Source organism: Athene noctua, chromosome 1, assembly GCF_965140245.1.
Source record: "Athene noctua chromosome 1, bAthNoc1.hap1.1, whole genome shotgun sequence".
NCBI classification, from domain to species: Eukaryota; Metazoa; Chordata; class Aves; order Strigiformes; family Strigidae; genus Athene; species Athene noctua.
The window spans coordinates 99,885,094-99,910,652 of record NC_134037.1 but is presented as its reverse complement, the minus strand read 5'-3'; the positions used below and the strand labels follow the sequence as shown (position 1 = coordinate 99,910,652).

The 25,559-nt window shown below is 35.9% G+C and overlaps 1 protein-coding gene across 6 annotated transcripts in view; it reads left to right on the top strand.

Moving 5' to 3' along the window:
- PPM1B (protein phosphatase, Mg2+/Mn2+ dependent 1B) overlaps positions 1–22,589 on the top strand; it is a 62,884-nt gene extending 40,295 nt beyond the window's left edge. For 5 of the 6 annotated variants that reach the window (XM_074897095.1, XM_074897097.1, XM_074897093.1 and 2 more), the window contains 4 exons: positions 766–883; positions 9,289–9,400; positions 13,422–13,479; positions 18,894–20,726. In XM_074897095.1, the coding sequence (XP_074753196.1) occupies positions 766–883; positions 9,289–9,400; positions 13,422–13,479; positions 18,894–19,199 (594 nt within the window). In that variant the 3' untranslated portion in view covers positions 19,200–20,726. Of the gene's footprint in view, positions 1–765; positions 884–9,288; positions 9,401–13,421; positions 13,480–18,893; positions 20,727–20,752 lie in introns of those variants that run through there. The other variant, XM_074897098.1, reaches the window with a different exon arrangement.
- Positions 22,590–25,559: the final 2,970 nt, after the last annotated feature.

The window sequence follows — 25,559 nt, the reverse complement described above, 5'->3', positions numbered from 1 at the left end:
AAAAGTGAAGATCTTGATTTCAAACCAGTTGAAATTACAGTTCTTCTGGATCTCCTTGTAAGAGACTTAAACACCGTGGTTTTAAATTTGGCTGTGGATTATAATTTTGAAAATTAAATATGAGCAGTGAAGTGGTATCAGAGCTTACTAGTGAAGAGCTGGCATTAAAATTCACATCTGAAAAATCTGTTGGCTGATATACCTGAGCATATGATAATTTCTAAGGTTAGCTTGGCCATACTAAATAAATTCATATTTTGTACTTGTTTTCTTCAAGCTGCTGTGTATGACACAGGTGCATTTGGATAAACAGACTTGTAATGAATGTCATGTCTTATGTGAATGCTCCCAAACTGAAACAAAGTAGTAGCTGGAGCTAGCTGTTCTAGTGGTCTAGGATAAGTATTTTGCATTCCATTTTGTAATGTGAGTTGTTATCTTAAGCCAAATTAAAAAACATTAAGCAAATGTCTAATTTCTGACCTGTTTTCTTGATATTATTTTTAAACAGTTGACATGTAAAACTCCATTAAATATTTTAAACTTCAAGACTAAGAGTCTACAATAACAATCACTAAAATTCATTTTAATGAGTAGTTTAGTTGGGAAACTTTGAGGTTCTTACTGATCAAAGTACAGTTTTATTGCAAGGTTTCTTTTTTTCCCAGGTATATCTATAGTACTGCATTTGGAACAAGTGAAAATGACTAGAAAAAAGGAAAATAAGGCTAAAGATCCTAACTCTTCTTTTTCTTTGTCATATAGGGGAGTCGTGATAACATGAGTATTGTACTAGTTTGTTTTTCAAATGCTCCTAAGGTCTCAGATGAGGCAGTGAAAAAAGATGCCGAATTGGATAAGTACTTGGAATCACGGGTTGAAGGTAAGGAATCCATTTTGTTCACTGGAAATGCTGTCATAACCTTTTTGAGCATGAAGACAAAAACCCTGAAAGCCATCATGTCACTGTATGTTGGGTCAAATTCAGGCCTGGTTACAGCTCTGAATTTTTGTGTATCAGGAAAAATGTTTTAAGCTATGTGGTTAGTTTATCCTGGTATTCTGCAAGCATTTTCTTAATGTGAACTTAAAGTCAAAATGCAACCACTGCCCTTGCAGAGTGTTATATCAGCTAAGTAAATGGTGATACTGCTAATGTTATGCTTATACAATACTAAAAGGGATACTTGTTCGCTTTTTTGTGAAAGTTTTTGACAAAAAGAAAAAGCTGTACTGGGTTTTCATGAAGGGACAACTTATCTAATTATCCAGGCTTTTTAAACGGCTTTTATTTAAAACAGCTATGAATTATTTTTCACATGGACAATGTTTTTAAATGCAGTTCTGTGAAAACTTAAATCATCCATTTGGATTCTAAATGCTTACCAAATGTGTGTGTGTGTATATGAATAAAAAACCATATAATCATCAAGAACTTTCATGGAGGACTAAACTTAATTCCTGACCAGTTTCATTTAGTCACTAATTTTGTAACTCTCTGCTACTCCAGCAGGTTGAATGATATTTCTTCCTTTAAGCAGAAACAGTTAAAGGAAAGCTATCTTGACTAAAAAGAAAGGCTTGCCCTTGTATACGTACTCCTTTTCTGCAATGTTCTTAATGTCAGAAAAACTGACATTTGAAATAATATGCTTTCAAACTGTTGCTTCTAATTTAAAATCTTTTATTACTGGTTAAGGCTGTTCTGAGGTCTGATGACAGCTGCATCGTAGTGGTCTACTGGTCTCTTCAATCGTCTCAATTATTTTAGTGATCCAGATATAGCTCAGTTTTGGTAGAATTGACTGAAGTTCAGGGCTGATATTGAAATTTTGCCTTTTCTTAATATGTTGATGTGTTATGTTAGCATAGGTTTTTGTCAAAGCAACCCTGTCATGTGAGTAATTTGAGTTCTTGGAACAATTTGTTTTGCTGTTACAGTATTATTCTAGCAACATTTGTGAAGTAGCTTCATTGGAGAGCCTTGTGGCTCTTCAAACTTCAGCAGTCTCTTCAGAAGAACACTCAAACACTGTCACCCGTTTATGGTTGTACAATTTACTAACCCATTTTTTGGAGGTATCAGTTATAGCAACAGTATTTAAGGAAGAAAGGAGTTTACTGAAGAGAAAGCTGTCTGAGAACTTGTACCCTTCTTGACTTGTTTTAGGCCTGCACTAGAATATTCTGATCGCTAGATCCAAGTTTAACTGTGGCTCATTAAGAGGTAGTCCCTTTGTAGATGGATAATGAATGTGTAGCCTTCTTAGATGTGTTCCAAGTGCTGAGACCAGTGGTTGAGCTTTATACTATTGTTTTGCTGTCCTACAGTGATGTTACTTTTTGGTGTTGATATTGAAAACTATGATATGGGCAGTCTACAGGGCTGTTCAGCAGAGTTCCATGAAAGTAATTTTAAATTTCAGTATCAAGATGTTTGGGACTTTGCAGGTCAGAACCAGCATAAAGCTACCATCCTGAGACTGTAACAAGGTCTCGATGACATAAACTATAGTTCTGGCCACTGACTGCCTGAGCTTGAGCATTTTTTAATGAAAGAAGGTGTGAATGACCCATTTCTCTCAATGTGGATGTAGAAGCTTTCTAGGTACCCAAGCATGGTGTGTATAATCTGTAGAGATTAAATACTTAATTTCCTTAGAGTTATGTGATGAGAATTGTTAATACGAGATTCCAGCACTATCACATAGCAGATAGATGCCACATATGTTTTTCTTGTTGGTTTTAGTTTGAGTATCTGAGACACCCACTGGCTTTTTAATTTCCTGGAATGGATACTGAAAGGACTGATTGGGTGTGCCTCTGTTAGAAAATAGTTCATATCCAAATAATTAGCATTAGGTATAAAGGAGAAGTAATTCTGCACTGTAGGTATGAGGAGATCAGGAATCTTCTGAGAGTGAAGAGCAAAAATCCCATAGCTAACCATTCATAACTTTCCTTAACACTAATTCAGTGTAAAGTGCAACAGTGCCATGGAAATGTACATGCTGCCATTGTAACCTGGTTGCTGTGAACAGCTGCTAGTTTTGCCACTTAAGTTAGAGAATTTTTGATTAACTGACTTAAATGCTGTAAATGACACTTACTGTAGGTATTTTATAATTTAATTTTTAATTTGTATGAAATAGCTGTGAAAATAACCCATGTTCTTTGTCTAGATAGCTTTTTTGTTGCGCTCAACCAAATGAGGTTAACTTGGGAATTTTTTTGTAATCTCTGAGTACACTGCTGTTGTGTGTGGTGTCTTTCCCTCTTGTTTAAATGGGTCCTAAATTGAAATGGCTTGCATATTTGTAGTTTTTGTTGAGATTAGAGAGAGCTAATGGTCACTTCAAATGCTAACTCTAGGCATGTTTCTCAGAACTTGGCTTACATCCCAGGCTTCCTAGATGACACTAGTTAAGATAAATGCCTATTATCTTCCTATGTCTGAGTATACAAGCTGTTAGTAAGCTCTGGGAGAGAGCCAGGAGCAGTTACCTTCACTGACAGCAGTCAGGTGTGCACCCAGTGGTTCCTGGTTAGTATTCCCAGCTTCTTGGTGAATCCTCTCTAGGCAAATAGGTGAAAAATGTATGGAACTGCAGTGTATTTTATTGCCTTCATAAGTGGCTGTTACGAAGGCTGTCAAATAACTTCTGATCAGAGTGACTGGGTTAATGATGTAGGAGGCACTATTTGCTAGTAACAATGCAATGTTGTAGCATAACTGAGTTACTACTTGAACTTCTCAAAAGAAATTCCTAGCAGAAATGTGTTTTAGATATATTGTTGTTTTTAACAAATACTACATGTGCCAAAAAAAGTGAGGAGTTTGTAGTCTGAACTGATGCAGAGCCCTTCCAAATCTAGCTCAAAATGGTTGTTAAGCTTAAGTGTTCCAGAGAAATGAATTACTTCAAAGCTTGGACTTCTCTTGCTTCAGCTCGTTATTCTTTTCCCTGCCCTGCATGAGTTCCCTGTGTCATTCTGTGTTCTACTAATTGGACAGAGTGCAAAGCCTTTAAATGTCAAGTATTTAGCAAGAAATGAGAATTAGCATATTTGAGGAAATTCTGTCAAGAAGTGGAGAAAATGAAGGAAACATACTTCAGAAGAATTTGACATACCTGTTTTCTAACAAATTTTTGTATTCATAATAAATTTATGAAATAGTCATTTTGACACAGTCTCATTAATTGCAAAAGTTGTTAGACTGGAGTTTTTACCTTACATTTGTTCCATGAGTATTATTACTTCAGAAATGATAGAGAAGCTTTAACAGAATGTTTCAAACAACTGAGCAGAATGGAGAGAATTATTTGGAAAGATGTTGATTTTCTTTTAAAAGAAATAGTCAGATTTAAAGGTTTAAATAGTAAGCAGAAATGCTTTTAACTAGGGGAGTATGATCTCAGGTGTTGGAGGAGTAAGAAAAGGTTTTGGAAGGTGGGAACATCTTCCTGATCAGTAAAGGACAACTGCCATGATTAGTTTTTCATTAACCTTTAGACGAAGCACAGTCTGGAAAACAGTGCGTAAGAGCTGTGTCTGAAAGGTTTAAATTGCCTTTAATTCTAAAACCTTAAAAGTCTGGTAGATAAATTGTGATGTTGATAATAGGGATTTGATTGTCTTTTCTAGTTATTTTCAAAAGACATAAGTCATTTCTTCAGATATATTCTAAATGTAGTTTACACCTTAGGATATTTGTCTTCAAAGAAGTATAGTCATTATAATTCATTTGTAGTTCTGATGCATTTTGAAGCTCTGAACATGGTAAGCTAGGCAGATAAGGTCCGAGAATCTATATTCAGTTACAGCAAGTGATTGTATATAGTGAGAATCTGTAGTAGATATACTAATGTTTAAAATACCAGACTAGATGATGACTGTTCTTTTCAAAAGGCAAATAATGGAATTTGGACACAGTAACTTAGCATGAGCAACAATGTTTCTGTTATCTGCTAAAGAATTAGCAGCTCACAAGTTATGTGCAGTTGGTTGATATCCAATAACAATTTTATTTGTATCTGTAGTAACATTCTGGAAAAAATTGGCTTGTCTTAAAACTACTAAGCTGCAAAGAGGGAAAAGTCAAAAATACAAGCTATGAGTTCTCTTAGATACTCTGGTCTTTCAGTAAGTGACTCATTTAAATCAGGGCAACATCGATGCTTTGTATAAAATCCTTTGGGACTTCCTGAAGTAATTTTAGTTTGATCAATAGTATTTGTTCTTAATGAAAGTGCACTGTTCAACATGGAATATTTTTTCTGTTCTCTTGTGGACCTTAAATTTCAAGCTGACTGGACTAACACATCAAACCTTTCAGACAACAGGGTTTTTTTCCACTGCTATGCTTGGGCATTTTAAGCTGTAGCTTGAAGAGAAAGGCATTGTTTGAGACATGCTTTTGTTTTAAAAGATTTTTTTTAAAAAGTGTTCAAAAGCAGTTTAATACTTACACATGTAACAATTGTAGTCTGTCCTGTGTATTTGTACAGTGAGTTGAGTTAGTAGTTCCATAAGATCTTTCCAGAGTTATTAAAAGGGAATTATTGTTTTAATACCAAAACAGAGGTTTTGTTCGAGCAGAGTTATTAAAAAAACAAACTCAGCAAGTGATAGTTTACAGAGATTTCTGGTGGCAGAACTATATGCCAAAGCTCTTGTGTTAGTTTGGGTCTTGAGGCTGACAGAATGTAAGTGGTAGGAGGTTGTAGTCAGTAGCTTGTGATTCGGTAATTTATGATGATGAACGAACACAGCTGTGCTTCTGTTTTGAGTCCCTTAACTGGTTAATTCCCAAAGTAATGCAGGTGTGTTGAACAGTAGTTAAGTTTTGCTAGGTCAAGTCTTTTTTTACTGCCACTTCCAAATGCTACTTTCTGTTCTTTGTTGTGGCTGAACTCGGCAGGCAGGTAAACAACACACAGCTGTTAGCTCGATCCCCACACTAGTGGGATGGGGGAGTGAATCAGAAAAAAGGTAAAACAGGACCAAAAAAAAAAGGGAAAATAGTAATAATGAAAAAAAGAATATACAAAACAAGTGATGTAATCACTCACCACCTGCTGACTGATGCCCAGCCAGTTCCTGAGCAGCGAGCTGCCAACTCCCCCCATCCCGTTTTATTGTTCAGCAGAATGCTGTATGGTATGAAATACCCCTTTGACCAGTTGGGGTCAGCTGTCCTGGCTGTGTCCCCTCCCAGCTTCTTGTGCCCCCCGTCTCCTCACTGGCAGGGCAGTACGTGAAGCTGAAAAGTCCTTGACTTATTGTAAGCACTACTCAGCAACAACTAAAATATCAGTGCGTTATCAACAGTACTGTCATCCTAAATTCAAAACACAGCCTTATACCAGCTACTAGGAAGAAAATTAACACTATCCTAGCTGAAACCAGGATATCTGTTTTTCTCTGGTTTTTAGAGATCCTGAATTGGTCACAGAAAGAGAAAACTAGGCACAGAAGTCAATTCTCTGATGTTTCAGTTTATTTGAAAGTGTGTATCAGACATGCAGTAAGGAAAAAAAAAACAAAAAAACAACAAAACCAACCAAACAAAAAACCCCACTCACAAATAAACTCCAAAATGCACTAGCCCCAAAATCATAAATAGGAATACAAGTTCTGTATAGGTTTAAAGAGTCTTAATAGTAGATGAATACTCAGTTAATACAGTGAGTTGGGTGGTGTATTTACGTACATGGAATACATACTGTATGTAAAACTGATATGTCATAATCTTATAGCTGGAAATTAAAGGAGATGCTGGAACACAGAAAACTTGTAATGCTGTGTGGGGACTTCCATTACATAAAATTGAAAGAAAATTTTGACTGAATTTTCAAAAAGCCTCTGAGTTAAGTATTACACTTTTAGTGAAAAGAATTTTAGGCATAAAGTAGTAGACTTTCATGGATTTGCATATATGCTGTACCAGAAAATGGTTCTTTAAGTGTCTTTATTATATTAGCAATGGAGATGTAAAAGTTTCTGCAATTGTGTTTTGCACATTCTGTGAAAGTAATTGCAGGGTTGCTGTTAACATCGTAGAGATGAAGATGAAAATCTTGTAAATGCCTATAAAACTTTCTGAAAAAATTTGGTTTCTGTCTCTAGTGGCCTTTGTCAAACAAATCCCACAGTGTGTATCTGTTAATTGATGTGTAATGAAAAAAAGGTCATGCTTGGTCATTTGCTTTCTTCTCGGATTTTCTATTAGGAAGCCTCTTTTTTTTTTTTCCTTTCAAGAGAGGACATGTTCTGGATGAAATTAATTATTCAGCCTATTATCAGGAAAAGAAAACGGAGATGGTCAGTTCCACCAGAATTACGGATTAGGCACCTTCTAGAAATGGAGAAAAGATTCTTGTGCTTCAGTTCAGCACTCCTTGAGAAGTGGTTATGCAGTATAAAGTAAAAGTTTCCCGTACCAAGAAATACACAATGATCCTTAGTTGCAGTTGTTTTAATTCACTTTTAAGAAGATATAAAAATCTTATGCTTTCATTAATATTCATTAATTGCTTAGTTCTTTATTCTGTGTTCTGTATCTTCTTATTATTAATTCTTGCTATTTGTCTACTTTTGGTATGTACAGAACCAGATGTGCGCTTGGTATAAAAAGCAGTATATGCATAAGACATGTTTCCTATCAGATGTGACTTTGTGAAATTATATTAGTGGTACCAACCTACTTCTAACTAGGTAGAAACTGCACAAAAGGACACACTGTATAAGAGGACTTGTGGCTGATTTGTGTGAATGCGTATGGAAGAAGGGATCAAAATCCTAAGATTCAAATATACATATTTAGCTGTCATTTCCTTTGCTACCCATGATTCATTCTTAATGGATGGATATATGATAATATATATAAAGTTTAATGGAAGAATATTTAATCACTTCTAGTAGTAGTATACCTAGCTTATTCATTGCAGGGGTTGTGTAGTGTCACCTTAAAATTGGGTCTTAGAAGCATAATGCCTTATTTGTTACAAAGTAGTAGAACTACTCTAAAAGTAGAATTGCTTTTGGGAGGCTTCCTACAGATTGCCCTGGTACAGAATGAGTACCTTGCACATGCTTTGTTTTTAGTAGTCCTGAGAGAAGCCTGCATATGACTTCTTTTCTTGATAGGTAATAGGCATCAAGAAAGGTTTAAATACCAGGAAACTTGGCATGCAGTGTTTAAAATAGGTAGATGATGTTCTCTTCTACTAATATCAAAAACAAACTAGCTGCTTCTGGCTTAAGTTGCAGGCTCCAAATCAGGCATCCAGAACATAATCAATTGATTTTAAGAAAATTGATTTGTTTATCTTGGGATAGTAGCAAAGATACAGACTGACTGAAAGGGGTTTTTTAGGATTATATTTGAGAGGATTCATTATTCTTGTTTTGTTTTGTGGCTTAAACCAAGAATTATCTGGAACCATGTCTACAGGAAATGGCACTCCATTCCTTTATTTAGTTATCTTCAGAAAAAAATTACTTCTTAAAAATGACTTATGCATACAACTACAGTTTGTAGGTAATTTAGTGAACTGTCGTCTGCCATGGTAGTAGTTGAATGACTAGAAGCTGACAACAAGAAGCTGGTAGCGTTATCCCTATGTGAGTGTATATGTAGCTATTACATGTTCGCCTTAAAGCGGCTTTGAGTAAGAACGTGTGAAGATTTACTTCCAAGGCAAAACAACTTACTCTCCAGCACAGGACTTGTGTGATACTTCTGCTTTGAAAATGGAATACCGTATGATTAATTACTCGTTGTCAGTTCTATATTTTGTTTTTGCCACTTGAGTGATAATGGGCCATTATATATGCCTCTCTATTGCATGATGGTCTTGGTGTTTATGCACCAGAGATGCAGGCCTTTGAGAATACAAGGTGTTACAGTGAAGTATGACTGAATTCCTGGGAAGCACTGACAGTATGGCATGTAATTTTGAAGTACGTGTTGCAATGCAATGGGAAAAAGTAACTGAAACAAACTCCCAGCTGTCGTCTTCAGGATATTTCATCCAGTTCACAGTCTGCTTCTGAGTTTCTTCGAGAGAATGGCTAGAAGCGTACTGGAAAGGCAGGCTACAGATTCGAATAGCTCGGTTCCTTTATGCAAAGACTACCTGAAATGTAAAGAAGGTTTTCCTGTTTGCATTTAACTTTTTCATAATGTGTCTGTTAAAAGTGATAGTATCTTGTATTTTAGTGTCTTAAAGAATGGGTGGTATTAATTCAGTAATCTAAGGACTACTTCTGTTTTTAAACTAGAAATTATGGAAAAATCGGGTGAAGAAGGAATGCCTGATCTTGCTCATGTTATTCGTATTTTAACTGCGGAGAATATCCCTAACTTACCACCAGGAGGTGGTTTAGCTGGCAAGTAAGTACAGTACTGGAATTTCTTGAACTGTTTACTTCAGTGAAACAAATAATTTAAATGTTTTAAAGCTTTCTTATTGTAATAGCTATACTCAAAGGAACAAGTTGGGGTTTATATTTTAATCCATTTACTTTTTGCACTATATAAATGTTTGTGTCACTGTTCCCGTTCTGGAATGGTAAGAGGAAACAGATTGATCATATTCTGGTATATAACATAATATTTACTAGTTCTGTTCCCTACTATGGCCATTTTAAAAAACAAAAAATATTTCTCCTTGGCTTTTTACTGCTTTAGGTTTGTTAAGAACTATCAGTAATGTAACCAGAATATCAAAACACCAGCTCAGTTTTTCTGATGTCGTGTTTCCTCCACCACCTAGTATCCATTATAAGTTTGGGTCAGTGCGTCTTCACTCAGCAAACGTTCTCATAAGAAAATTAGTTTTCTTTGTTTAGTCTTAAACTAAATGTTAGATAAGCAAGAATATTGAACTAGGATGTGCATTTCAAAACTTAATTGGAATAAATATTCAGAAACTACATTTGTTTTCTAAGGAGGCTAATGGTGATGTTCTAATAACCTATGATTTAAGGATTTTAATGAACAGGATTTAGGATTGCATAAACAATTGTTAATCTAGAATTCCCCAAACAGTGGGACCCATGATTGTTCCTTGGCATAGATCATGTCTCTTCTGGAATTTTGTATCTTTTAAAACAACTAGTCCTGTTCTCTGAGAATTTGCGTATACATCTCTTTGCAGGTACTTCCTAATGAGCGCTTTGCCATGATTTTTTTTATTTAGCCTTGAAAATACCTGTGTATTTGGGACCTTTTTCTCCATTTGTGTGTATTCCAGGTCTTCAGAGAAGTTGTGGTGTGCCTATACTTAGTGCCTCCCAACTGTTGAATAATGTGTTAGTGTAGTGTGTTATGCTTATTAATAACTGCATCATGTACTGCTTCATTATTCTGGAAACCTTGCATATAAATTCTGTTTTAATTTGCTGTGACCCATGTTACATTGTTAATGGGCTTAGCTTCAGAATTTGCCTTTTGATGCCTTTCTTTCCATTTTGACTTTTAAAGTCCTGCATTACAGAAAACTGAACAGGAGGTGTACCTGTGGTTTCTTTTAAGAGAATATCATACAGTATTCATTAATTTTTTCTTTATCTTGAATCTTAGGACAAAGATAGGCAGTGATGTATTTAGTTAACTTTACTTGCAGGGTTGAGTTCCTGAATGGAAGTTTTGAAAAAGTACACCTACACAACCCAAAACCATATACCATGTAACTTAAGACCTTTGTCCTAACAAGAGAATATTCTTTGGCTTGAGATCCTTATTCTGTGATGTTGCCATGACATGAAGAATTCACACTTTGTCCATCTGTTTGAACTCCAAGACCTGTCTCAAACAGGTTGCATAGAGAGCTTGTCTGTGGCTCACATCATTGGTTTCAGCACCCCTTACAGTTGCTCCTGGTTTTTTAGTATGTCTGATCTGGAGAAACACAGTGCAGTGTTACCTTGACCAGTGTATGTTTGCAAACCTTAGGAACCTCTGCAGTACCTCCACTTCTACTGGCATTGTATACTTTCTTCGAGCATCTCACTTGTGTAAAAGCCCCTACTGGTTCATTCTTTGAGACAGAGGATCTGAAGATGTCAACTCTGCTGTGCTCATTTGATGGTGGTGTTTTATCCTTTAAAATCTTACTCTTCAAAGACTGGCTTATGGCTTGACTCGGATCCCCCTGTAACTTCAAATGCTGCCAGAAGAGTGGTCATTTGTGGCTGAGGAAAACCAGAGTCCAGAGCCACCCTGTCACTTGGGTGTTAGTACTTCCACTCAACATCTTGCTCCTGATTTTTCCCATCAAAGGAAAGTATGGAGAAATATGCTGTTCAAAGAAAGAAAAATGAATTGAAAAGATAGCAAAATTCCCAAGAGCCTGTTTTAAGTCTGATTTAAACCCTCTGTAATGGCTATCTGCTTCTATGGCAGCTTTACTTGGACTGTTTAGGTGTTTTCTGTTATGTTGGTCCGAGGTGCCATTGTTCTCCATAGTACAGACATTTGGTCAGAATTGTACCATTACACCATCACTAAATGTGGAACTAAAAGGAGAGAACACTTCCCTGTATGATCTGTAAAAAAAATTCCCTGGCTTTTCTCTAGGCAAATCTTCCATCAGTGCTGATGGGTCCCATACTATCTCAGCCATGCAACCTTTTCAGACTTCTAAAGCATAGACTTTTAACTGATGTACATTTGGAGAAATTGTTCTTCAGTGGGCTTCTCAAATCAGACATAACTTTTGAAAGTGTCACTGTCAGTTTAATTCTGAACTTTGTTCCTAGACCTCCTCAGACACAGTCCAAAACCTTTGTGTGTGAACAGGCGCTAATTCCGTATACCCTGGTGTCTTGAGGCTTCAAGCTGCCAGGTGTATCTGTTGTGCCTGTCTTTTACTTGTCTTGGTGTGGTGTGTCTAGATACATGCTGACTTCATCATTCACATATATTGCCTCTGAACACGATAGCACAATGTCTTTTCAGTGTTGTAGATTAGCAATCGTTCTGAGATTTAATGCACTGTCCCTTGCATTCATAAAGCATCTCCCAGAATTCTGAGTACTTTAGTAGGTACTGTTTTAGATGTTGGATCATGATTGGAAAAATGTGTTCTGATGCTGGACACTAAATACTGAGATTACATCATTTATTGTTTCATCTCAGAAGTAGATGTACTTGCAACATTCCATTCAAAAAACAAACTCTACTGTTTTGAATGTGCTTTCGCTTCCATGGTGTGAACTTAAGAACCTTGTCACGCTAGATAAGACAAAGGACAGATCCAGCTCTGTATCCTGTCCACAGGATAGCTGAAAGTAGATGTCATGGGAAGAATATAAAACGAGGGAAATATGTTAAATACTTCCTATCATTATTATTTTGGTTTTCAGCTTCTTACAGCTGACATGCTTCCTGATTCTGAGGTTGTTTGTGTACTTGGTGACTTAGAATTTATCTTCCATGAAGTTAATATGTTCAGAAGGAGCCTCATCAAACTCTGGCATCCTCAGTATTCTGGGGCAGAAAGTTCTGTTGCATTAAGAGCCATCATTGTGTATTTCTGAGACATTTGCTGCTGTCTTCATATACTGCCCTTGTGCTTTTTGTTTGAAAGAGTGAACAGTCAGTGCTTATATGCATTCTGTAAGACATGATTTTTACAGCTTTTCGTCACATCCAGACTTGAGAGTCTTGGTTCATGTAGCAGTTCTTCAGCTATCAGTGACTTTGATTGTATTTATTAAACTGGTCTGAATGTTTCCCAGTTCTTACTGTGGTTTGAAGATACAGGGCCATAACGTTTTTCTTCTCAGAATTCTGTTTATACTTTGGGTTTTAATTTTGAGAATCTTTGTGCTCATTTTGCTTGCCTGTCAAGGTGTGGCATTACATGGCACTGCCAGAAAAAAGTCTCGCTAGCAGCATTTGGGTTTTTGTTTCTGCAGGGTGAATAGACACTAGACATCACATATCAGAGGTTGCATACTCTGGGCACCACACTTGAGAAGTTTGTAGGCAAGTAGTAACCTGTGTATACGTAATAAAAATGGGGGGAACCCAACTGTCTTTGAGTTCCACATCCAGAAATGAGGCAACAAAAGCCGCAAACTTGAATTTTGTTATAATAAGCAAAATACAGACTTAAATGTTACTCTTGACTAAATCTGACTGCACAACTGGAACTTGCAAAGATGTAAGGTATGAAAATGTTTTGCCTTGCTTAGTTGTTAGAAATCTTGACTTACTGCTAAGTCCTACACATCATCTTGAAAGTGAGTAAAAACACTGAGTGGGCTTCATCTATTTAAGAGGCAGGTTAAACACAAATTATCTTAACCACTTGGAAATTATTACTGTACTCAAACTCTTTAAGTTCTCAAGGTTTTGCAGTCCTATGTTGTGCTTAATTTAAAAAAAAAAAATCTTCTCTTTTTAGGCGTAATATTATTGAAGCTGTGTATAGTAGGCTGAATCCACACAGAGAGAATGAGGGGGTAAGTTCCCATTTTGATTGCTTATACCGCTTTGTTAATGAGAATGTCAAAGTAGTATCATACATTAAGCAAAAGTGTACAATACTGCCAATAAATTTTATTATAAACACAAAATGTGTATTGTAGCATACAGTTGATTTTTGACCTTGTTTTGGATAGATCTGATAAAGAACTTCATCTTCAAAAAGACAGCAAATTAACACCCAATTCTGAAACACTTTTTAAACATTTAATTGACTGTGACGTTTTCAGTCAAATCTGTGAGGCAACAGCACAGAGTTGTTGTAAATTATAGTTTATTATTGTGAAAAATTAAGGTGAACATATTAATTACTTAACTAGCTATTATATCTACTGTCCAGACATCTAGTAGTAGAGGGGTGAACATACTTCATATTGTCTTCTGTAAGTGTGGAAGATCTTGGTACACTTGTTATAAAAGATAATAAGACGAATATTTTTTTGGAGTTTACACTATCTTTAAATAGCCCATATGCAGTGGTCTAAGGAAAGTGTAAAGTGATTTTAGTTTTACTTAAGATCTGATTTCTAAAATGGCTTACATTCTTATGCCCAGTTCCTAATAAGTTGAATTTTAAGTCATACAGTACATTGAAATACGGTTTACAGTAACTTTAAACCTGATTATTAGATGGTTCTTAATATTAGTATAAAGAGCAGTAACTGGTGTTCATATTGGTTGTGGTTAAATTTGTTAAAAAAAAAAAATCTTTGGAAAACTGAAGAACTGGTTAAAAACATCACTACTTGTACAAATGTTCGTCATTTCCTGTACAGTTTATGTGAACTAATCCGTAAAGGTACCATTCATCTTGTAGTAAATACTCTGGTACATTTTTTTCTTCTGAGATGCTACAAGGACCTCAGGTTTTATAGGTTTGATAAGTTGGTTTTTTTTAAGGGAAAAAAACGTTTGTCTAGTGTTGGCTTTCTAGAAATATCATATGCCGTAGTTGCATTTATGATGCCTCATTTTCTAAGTCCAAATGTGCTTTTCAATAGCCAGGCAAGCTTGCTGAAGGTCCTAACATACAGTATAGCATCCTTCTGTGTATTGGCTACTTCAGGCGTTTTTTTTGTACATCATCCATTATAATTTAATAAAATCTAGTAGCTGAACTAAATATCCAAGGTACTCATAAAACAAAATAGCTTTAACCCTTATTACCATTAATAGCTTTGACTTTTATTGCAGTTAGAATCACTGGATAGTTGTTTTGAGTCCTTTTAATTTGGTTTCACTAATATGAAGTGTGAGCAGTGCACTCCAGTCTACTTTGTAAACTTTGCCTTCTGTTGGTATTTAGTGCAAATCTCAGTAATGATTTGGATAATGTGTTTTAAATCCATTGGATTAAATTTTAGTTTGATCTTGTGGTGAGATGTCATTTGCCAGTCAGTACCTTTTTTTTTCTTTTCATCCTAAGTGATTCTGACATAGAGCAGTTTGAAGAGGGTGCACCACTGGGTGAAGGATGCAATTCCTGTTTGCACTTACCCAGCAAGTAGGAATTGTTACCTTACTGTCCTTGAAATGAATGAGTTTAGTGGGCCTCATCTCTTGAGGTATGAAAACATGACTTCCTTGCTACTCTTATTCATGTTCCAGGTATATATCTTGTGATCTCTTAATCTTTTGAACTGAATACTCTAGTGCACAGGGGGTGTAAAAGAGAAGGAAGCTGTTCAGTTACTCAACATCAGACTCTTCACAGTGTCTACGCACTGTGATAATGTTGCTGCACATCTCGCATTTAAACAGGAAGCAAAGGCAGGAAGGAAACATACAGTACATCCCAATGATGACATTTCCAAGTGAGACTGACATCTAACTAATAATGCCCCTGTTTAAACTAGTATGATGCAAGAGGGGATCTTAATATGAAAAAATGAGCTGCAGGCACAGATGCTGAGTCTGCAGAGCACCAAGATGCACTGGCTTGCACTTGAGAATCTTTCCCCATGTGTAGTTAACAGTGTATGTGTGTCTGTTAGTGCATGGGCATAGTGCAGAATACTGCTGTTCCGAACTGGAAAGTCTGCCTGTGGCAGTCATCTTTGATTTTATGTAAGTCCAGAACCATTTTTCTTACCATGACAAAATAATCATGTAATCAATTGCTAAAATATTAATGCACAAGAGTAAAAAAAATGTAAAAACCGCCAAAACCCACAAAAACAGCAACCCAAACCAAACAGATGAACTTTTGCAATTGAGAATTACTTCCTTCTAAAGAGTATGCTTTTTAGTGTTGGAACAACTTAAAAGTAGTTACCTCGGGTTACTGTGAACTGGATCATAATAGCTTTGCAAATAAGTTCTTAGAAAGTAAGGTATTTTTTTCTAGATTAACTTTGGTTTTATTCAGTGCTGTAAGGATTTCAGTTAGTGTTGTGCTTAGAATTTTCTTGTCTTCCAAGCTAGTGATTGTAGAGTAACTTCAGTTCTTCACATGTGCATTTTCTGAGAATACGTAACATACAGCCTACATTAAGGAGATGTTGTGTAGAGTGACAGAGGAGTGAAAGAACCCTTACTACAGCAGTATTCAGAGATCACTAGTGTGGCTTCAGGGTATAGCAGTCATAAGTGTTTTCTTTTAGGCATCTTGGCAGAGTACAAGCATTTTGTAAATCCAGGACTGGAGAGAGCCCTGCATTGGGCTCTCAGAGCAGCTTTGCTAGTGTTTCAGCAGAGGGGCTTCTGGTATTCATGTGGTGGCTTGTGCCTTCAAAGTGCAAGTGAAATCATAGAAATCTGTTATGTACTGGGGCTTGGTGCTTTCAGATCTTTAAAAAGAACATCTTCATAGTTGAATAGTTGTTACCACTGTAATGTGTTCTAGTTAACATCTTAAAGTATTACTTTCTCTAATGGCTCTATTTCTTTGACCATTTTTTTAATGTGTTCCTAAGACTAGGAGGCTACTATCCAGTTAGGCTACTTGGGTGTATATGTATCCTTAAACACAAGGAACAATGTTAAAATTACAGTGGCTGTGTTAATAGTTTCAGTGGCATTTGTTTTAGGCTGTGTTTGAGTATCTTGTTTGAAACTAATCATGTTTCTTGTTTTTACTAATACTGTACTTTGACACATGATTTAGCAAAGTGCCATTAAGGGCTGCTACAGATAATTTTTAAAATATAAATGGTCAAAACTATTACACTCTTAAAATAAATCCTGTCCCTAATACATGGTTGTTTTTTTGTATACATAATTTAACAGAACAGAATTTGTGCCAAAAAAATTTGAATGTTCATGTTAAATACATCTAGCACAATTTATTCTTGCTTTTATGGTCAGTAGCACTAAGTTGAATTAGAACATGAAGGAAGACAAATGCTAACTTGCAGAATAATGATAGTTTTCAGGGACCTGTTCTAGTCATACATCATTAGAGAGAAATCTGTGGTTTATTGTATACTATATAAGAGGCAGTTTCTGTCCTACTGTTGTCTGGGGTTTCTTGTCTGCTAGCACTGGGGGAGAAGAGGGAAGCACAAAATAGTCTGCCATCAAACAGAGTGCAAAGCAAAGCAGGATGTGAGTTTGAATATTAAACACTAACAGCACTGTTACTTTGACTCTTACTAGCATTTGACTTGTTTAGGAGTCTCAGAGCTGCTATTATGCTGCCTATTGCTTTTACTCGTCAGTGTTGCATGGGAGCAAAAGTAGTGCAGTCTGCCAGAAGAATTTGTGATGATCTGAATGTTGTGAAATGTGGAGATTTGGGGTATGCTTGCTAATGTCAGCCTCAGAGCAGACTGATGGGCTGGTGGAACTATGGAATTTTTATGTTCTCTGAACTTTAAAAAACTGAAATTCTTCAGCTGTGCTGCCTTGTTTAATATTAGCTGGATAAATACATAAATAGTTTGGGTTTTTTTTTTTTAAACCGAAGATTTAAGGATGCATCTGTAGCCTCATCTTGATGCCTTGAGTTTTCGCTGACTTTGTCCTCATGAGACATTAAAACAGTCCCACTTCATACATTAAAACTACCTCCTTTAACTTGCTTGTCCTTACTGGGCTCTTGAAGACAGATGTGAATAAAAAAATGCTAGTACATGGGAGTCAAAACATTTCAAACTAAGACCAGCAAACTACAATCGAAGTATGACTTGATGCAACACATCAAGCTTAGAGGGACAGCATTGTATGCAGTAGCATTCACTTTTGTGGTAAAATGATCCTGGTTTTAACTTAGACTGTACTAATCAGTCTTGAGGCTTCTATTCCAAGAACATTACAGCATCCAGAATCCTACTGAACCCAAGATACTGTCTTAATGCTGCTATTAAGCGTATAAAGGAGTGATTGCAATACTTGTAGTTTATGAAGCTCATGGACTACATGACAATAAAATTAGGTCAGCACAAGAAAAATGCAGTCTGGATTTTGCCTCTAATGTATTGCAGAATCTGCCAGCTTCCAGAGATACAGTTCCATTTGTCTATCTTGATAAATTATTAATATCTAGCAAGTTAACATGTGCTATGCCCTTAAAGCAATGGTAATGCTTTAGCACTTAAAATATCTAGTATCAGTGTGAGAGCACTGTAACAGATGTGCAAGTCTATTAAAAAAAACCCACAACTTTTTTCAGTTGAAAGCTTGTAGCCAAATCAATGGTCTGCAGATGAGACCTCCATTCTTTAATCAGTCTTTGTTAGCTGGGTTTTGTGCCATAGTTAGATTTCACCTTAAATAGCTTTTCAACCTGTTAATCTTTCTAGGCAATACATGCATCTGCCAAAACCAGCATCTTACCTTGTTCAGACACCGGCATTCCTGGTGCTGATAGGTAGGTGCATGTTTCTGTCTTGGCAGCATCATGCATGAAAAAAATCAGTCTTTCATGCCTATGGATTGTTCTATAGAAGCATTTAATTTGCTGTGATGCTTCACCTAAACTGCTAGCAGTAGAGGTATCTTTTATTTTTAGCAAGGTTTTCACAGAACTGTGTTGCTGTTGGTTGTGCAAAAAATCACAATTAAAGATATCGACTGATGGCTAAAGAAGCTGAAATTTTCAAATTGTTCTCTGACAACTAACCACAGCTGTAGAGAGTATCAGCTATATTTGTCAAAAGACAATTTGAACCAAGATGGAGTTAATGGGGAGGAGGTACCATGTTGACACCGGCTCAAAGCAAATTGAAATTATTACAAGTGCTGTTTTAATAGATATCATTTCTTAAGTTATTGTTGTATAAAATAGTCAAACGTGGATGATATTGTTATATGTTACTAATAAGGTGGTTTATATTTAAATAGAGCAAAGTCGATGTTTTCTCAATTAGAAAAATTGTGGGGTTTTTGAATGTCATTAGAAAATATCCTAGTTTAACTGCTAATTTTTTGGGGTCTTGAATCTTAAAAAAAGGACCCTGACGAAGCCGAGGAAAGTGGAACACAGGGAAAATTGGTGGAAGCGCTCAGGCAAATGAGAATTAATCATAGGGGAAACTACCGCCACCTCCTGGAAGAGATGCTGACTAGTTACAGGCTAGCTAAAATGCAGGGAGAAGAGTGCACTGCTGAATCAGCGGCAGCATCTACTTCAGGTACTCATGCTGGACCCAGTGACCCCGTGCCAGACACCCACACGGAATCTGGGAATCGCCTTGCTGAAATACAGAGCTCAAACGAAGATTCAGGGATGAATGAGATGGGTGATAAACAGATATAATGTTTTCCATAGCGGATTTAATGCTTCGCTTCACTTGGTGTATTTTCCTTTGTTTATATCTCAGCATTTGTCACATCTATCCTAGATGTCTGTTTGGTTTTACTTATTTGTACAGATTGTTTATACAAAGCTCTTTTTTCCTTAGAAGTTCAACTACTATAGTATACTGTAGTAATTGCATCTTATGTTGTGTAGCAAGGACTTAACTTCCCCTTTTGATTTTTTTTTTAAAGCCTGTGACACAGACAACAGGAACCTAACATGCTAATACAAAAATTTTTGCATGTTAAGTGCATACTTAAATAATAATTTTGATGATATACGTTTGCTAATTGTAATATAATCCATGTCTTAGTTGTATCTTTTGTTTAAATTGAATTATACAAATTCTTTTTATCCACAGGATCATATACTGCATGTTTGTATTTGAATTGTGTATAGTTTATATCACATCTAAATTACAAAAGCTATTACATTTTAGGTTGTCACTTATTCCTCATGAAATGTGTTTGATTTTTTTTTTTCCATTTTAGATTGTATCCACTGTTCATCATAAATACCAATTTTTCTAGGTGACTGTATTAGTTCTTCCCAGGTTGTAGCATAACATATATCCAGAAGTGAAAATGTACTTAGATTTTAGTACCCGGTGTCAAGTTCTAAGAATTTGTGTTTAAGTGAAAATAAAGAATATACTGTGCAATAATACCTGTATGCATATTGACTCTTTTCAGCAAGTAATAAACTTCCTTTTGAAATGCTATCATTCTGACATGACTCGAAACTTTTCATAGCTTCTGATATTAATTCATGATGTTTTAGTTTCTACAAATATTTAAGTAATTTTGGGTTTAGCACATCGATCATAGTCCTCTTTCAGCAACATTTCTCAGGTTCAAGTCAAACATCACCCGTATAAATGAATAAACTGACTATTCTACCCAAGTTTACCTTCTACCAAATCTTTTCTGTGTCTTTTGGTGTATGACACGTGTATGTATGTGCATTCGGGTAGATCAGTGATAATATTGGAAATGTACAGTGGTAGTAACTAATCTGCTAATAAGTTAAATCTAGAGTTGTTGTGTCCATGACCAGTTCATAATATGGCACTTGCACAAAAATATCATTGTTCTAAATAGATACAAATTTCACTGCCTTCATGAAGAGGAGCCTGTAGGAATTTCTTGCTGACCAGGAATGCCTGAAGAGCTGAGTTCCTTAGTATTTTATAGATTTTTAGGGGTTGTTTTAGTCCGTAGATGATGTATCTATTGATAACTATAATTTAGTACAATTTTAGGTAATACTTGTTTTTAAGTAGTTATGCTATAATAGCTTTACTGGGTTCATGTTTTATAAAAAGTAAATTCCGTCCTGAAATTGAATAATATAGAATGTTTGTGTGTAGAAGTGGGCAGGTATGGAAAAAAACGAAAATGTCCGTTTTATGCTAGTATTCTACTTAATTATGCCACTGAAATCCAAAGTGCAACAAAATGTTTTCATTTGTATTGGTGAGTAGTAATATTTCTCCTCTTCTTTTCCTGTAGGGTGCTGGAGATCTAGAAGATCCGTGGTAGCCTTACAAATCTACTAAAATGCTTTTGATTCTGAAAGGGGGAAAAAAAAACAAACCACAAAACACTTTTAAATCTGTTTTCTTCAATACAAGGGAAAAATTCTGGTGGATTTCCAACACTTTGTGAAATGGGCAGAAAGCTATTAGAATTTTCCATCATTTGTTCATTTTTGTGTTTTCTGATATTGCCACTCTTAGCATTGCCTGTACTACAGTATTTTTACCAGCCTCAGGCATACTGATTACATCTGTAATGAACTTTGGCCCTAAAAAAGGAAGGAAGGAATGATTCTCTCAGCAGATTGGTATGTGTACCTGAGGTGCATGGGATTGTAGGTGTACTCTGAAGATACACTGTGGCTAAATGAACATGCAACACACAAGCATGAGAGAGTACAAGTAATTGTTGGAGACATGACTTATTTCACTTTCCTGAGTTGGAAGGCTTTGCAGCTCTGTGGCTTGGAAGTAATTTTAATTGGGCAATACTCTATCAGATGTGTTGGGGTTTTTTTAATTTTCCAGTTTTACCTGTATTACCAGACCGTTAGGTTTTCCTGCGGTGTCCAAATTGTCATATGTTGCCTACTGCTTGCTTGAAGATAAGTGTATTTGGCAATAATATATGAAGATTCTAGGCATCTAAAAAGAGTAAGAATTTTACGCATGTGTACAACACACCCTTAAACTCTTGCTAGAGAAAATCTTTTAAAACCAAACTGATGAATTTGTAGTTAGTAGTGACTTGCTTTGACATCTCTCACAGCTGCAGGTTTTTTAAAAAATGCTGAAAATTTGCCTTTATTATAATGTAAATTGTGATTATTTTTTTTGTTCTATATGTGGTTTTCTATAGTTTTTGATTTTTTTCAGCTTAAGATATACAGACAGAAGTCTTGTGTAATATGGATATAATTTTTATTGTTTGCATTATTTTCAAAGTTCAAATTATCACTTTGAGATTACTATAAATACACTTAAAATTATCTATTTTAAATTAAGAAAATATTAGAGATATTTTCATGGGTTCAATGACCTTTCATTTTATAAGCAATGGGCATGGTACAGAGTGGCTGTCATGTAAGGTACTTGAAGATTCTTAGTTTAATTCTATTTTTGCAATAACCTTGACTTTTTTTCTGACTTCTTTGAGTTGTGCATGTAATGAGTCCAGTAAATGCTGAAAATGGGGAAGAGTAAAGTATTTATCTAAAATAAAAGCTATTGGGGAGGGGAAACAATGAATGTATCCATCTGTACATGATTTACATGCTGTGGATGCCTTGTAAACATTTTCCTATTTGTTTAAACTGTGTTTCAGCGAGGATGTAATTGCCCTTGTGTGTAGTTTTAAGCTAATGACAGTCATCAACTGGTTTTGTGTGAAATGGAATTCATGGTATTTTTCTGTAACTTTATCCCCATGGTGAGTCTGTAAAAACCACATGCTCTTTCATACTGGTGCCGAAGGCCAGCTTTCCCAATCATTTTGATTCACTGTGTATCTAATTTTTTTTGGTCTAGAGAGGATTATTGCCACAGTATATTTTATTTATTCATTAGATTTTAGCCTTGTAAGTTAAAGTGTTCTAAATGATGATGTTAACAGGTATTTGTCCCTTTACTGGTTTTTTTGGGGTTGTTAAAAGATAGGGAATGAAGAATGCAAAATGGTTTATTGTTCAGACTGTCCGCTCTGGTCCAACCCTGTACTGATAGTACCTTCCCAGTATGATATTGTGATGTTTCATACAATACAGTGAACATAACCAACTTGTTATCTTCAATAAAGGATTGCTAAAACAGTGTGATATGCTTTATATTTTCTTGAGAAGGATTTATCGAGAAGATGCAAGTGTTCCATATGAAAAGATAACCAAATAGGATTGGAGGTGTCTCTTAGTGATGGATTTGTGTTTGTTCTATAGTGAATATGGCTCTTCATCACAGTAAGGCAGAAGTCTCAAAGTGGGCTTCTCTGGGAGACAGAAGAGTACAAACAACATTTAGAGCTCCTAGGGCAAATCCATCCTAAATTCAGCTGGAAAGAGCTTTCATTCAAAGTCTGAAAATTGAGATTAAACTTGATCTTTCTGGTCAACTCATTTCTTGAAGTTTCTTTAAGATCGAAGGTTAGACCTATAAAGTTTTACTTTTGTACAGTGTTTTGGATGACATTTCTCTAACATTAACTCTCTCACATTAAAACTTTTACTGATTTTTTTTTTAAACTTATTAATGATGTTATTTGGCTGTGAATGGAGAACAAAACCCTTCATGTTATCAATACTGCATAGTAATAACCTGTCTGAATATTTAGTGTTTCTTTGGAACTGGGTATATTTATGAACAGCATTTAGAGCTGTTATAGACTCAAAAATCTGTAAGTTCTTTGAGCTTTTTTGTTGGATCCACTTGTACAGCATAACCCCTGTATACTTTCCTCATGAAATGCAATTTTAATACCTTGTTCTACTGGTAAGAGTTCTTGTACTCCATAGGCTCCACACCCATGAACACTTAATACGTATAGGGGTTTTTTACATCATGTGGATAGTCTCCCTGAAATAAAAGGGTTTGTGCTTTTATTATGTAGAAGTGAAGCATGCATGTAGTTTTTTCAAAAAGAAGGACCATAGCTTGCACAGCTACAAAAAAATGTAAGTCAGGACATCTTTTTTCCTCCAGATTAGTACTATATTCATACATCCACTGGGTTCTGAATTCTAATTGTGGTTTTAGTTTAATCAAAGTACTGTTCAGATTTCAGCAGCCGGGGGGGGGGGGACGGACAAAAAAAAAAACAAAAAAACCCAAAAAAAACCCCAAACAAACAAAAAAAAAAAAACCCACAAACCTATGCTTGTTGACTTTGTATTCTTAGAGTGAGAAGTTTGAATGTTTGGTAAAATTTGTTCATGTATTTGCCTTCTCAATTTTGACATTTTTTTAAAATTACATTCTCTTAGTTACTAGATGGCAATATAATCAATATAAAGATAGTTCTGTAGAACACAGAGTGAGGAGTGTCTCTTCTACCTCGGGTCTTTCTGATATGTCAAATCCAGCTTGATTAATTTCTTCTCTTCTTTTTTTATGACTTCTCCTGTAACAGAGACAAAGTAGTCTGTGTCAGTTCTCAAATCTGCCCTCTGATAATCTTGAGCAAAAGACTTTTTTTTTTTTAATGATCCTCATTAACATGTTAAATGGAATAGGGGATAAAATGAATGCAAATGTAAGTGGTGTCATCCTGACCTTCTCAAAAGGCTGGTAGGAGAGGTTAACTACTATGAAAGTCTTCTCTTAATAGACTGGATCTACATGTGCTTGTTTGAGCCTCCATGCAAACCTGTGCAGGACGTGGCCAAAATAGCTATACTTCCCATGGCCCTTATGTGAATCTGATGCTGATGTAGCTATTTAGGTGAAGGAGTTAGAAACAAACCAACCCACAACCAACCAACCCCTTCACACCCCCACCCCAAACAAATTGTACCTTCAAAATAGATAATATGTCAACTCTTAACACATCACAGGCTAGCTGTTAGGTAGCTTCTTGGTATCATATATAAAGTGGAGTTAAGTCAGCCACTTCATCTGTGAGCTTGCTTATACTGTCAACCATAATCAGTGGCTTAAATCCTTAAGTAAAATTAGCCCCAGAAAACCAGTCATTTTTCTTTGGCACTTTAAAGGTTCATAGTGGAAATCGAAATCAATAGGAACTCAATATTAGTTATAGCATTGAACCAAACCTTAGTGGGCAGCTTTTATCTCTGGAAGATGAAGCAAGAAACAGTGCTGCCTGATATCTAGGTATCAGGTCTGTTCAGGCAAAAAAGCCACGGTGTCAAGCAGCTTTTAATCTATCTGTTAATTTGGATTTTGTTGGGCTAGAAAGAAAATTTTAGATTTAAAGCTTGTCTACTGAAGACATGTTGCTTTTAGGTCTTTATAGTTTTTTAGCTCTATAATAAAAATTAAGTTAGAGGGAGGTAGCTCCAGTGGTGCAGGTGAGCAGCTACCTGGGATGCTTCCAGAGATAAAGGGCAATTTAACAAAACCACGATAAAATACCTGAGTCACTGAACTTTTGCAGTATAATCCAGGTAAGTACGCAGTTCATGCAGTTGAAATTCCATGTGAGGTCCCATGCATCTTCGTAACCCCTTTCTCTGTGTGTCCATCTGATCTTGTCCTGCTTGTGTTTATTTGGACTGTTGCTGTGCAGATTTGACTTAACTAGGCTTTGCTTGTACTGTCTTATATTCCTACCTAACTCTTTCTCTGTTGCTCAGAAGGCAAGTAGCTTTTTGCATTTTAGCATGACTGTGTCTTCTTTTTGTGTTTAGCTCACTGCTTTAGGTCATCTCTCATTTCTGTCATTCACTATGTCACATGCTTGATCAGTGCTGCTGTGCTTTGCTCTTTTTACATCTGAAGGGTTATGTTCCCCCAAATACCTTAGTTGTTTTTCAAAAATCTTAAAACTCTCCCTTGCTGTGATGCCTGGGTTTAAAGACTGGTTGGGATTATTGAGAATTTACTTCTCCATTGATGACTGTGTCCTGCTTCTGTTCTTGCCTGTCCTTAATTTGTCTATATGTAGCTTGACTAGGAATTTCCAACAGAAGAAGCTTTGCTGTACTGTTGCTGTGGTTAGTGACTGTGAATTAACATCAACTACTGATTGTATCAGCACCTGCCTTTAAAATTTACCAAAAACTGATAAGGATTAGAATCGTGAGAATGGGCTTCTCTAGGAGGAAAAAATT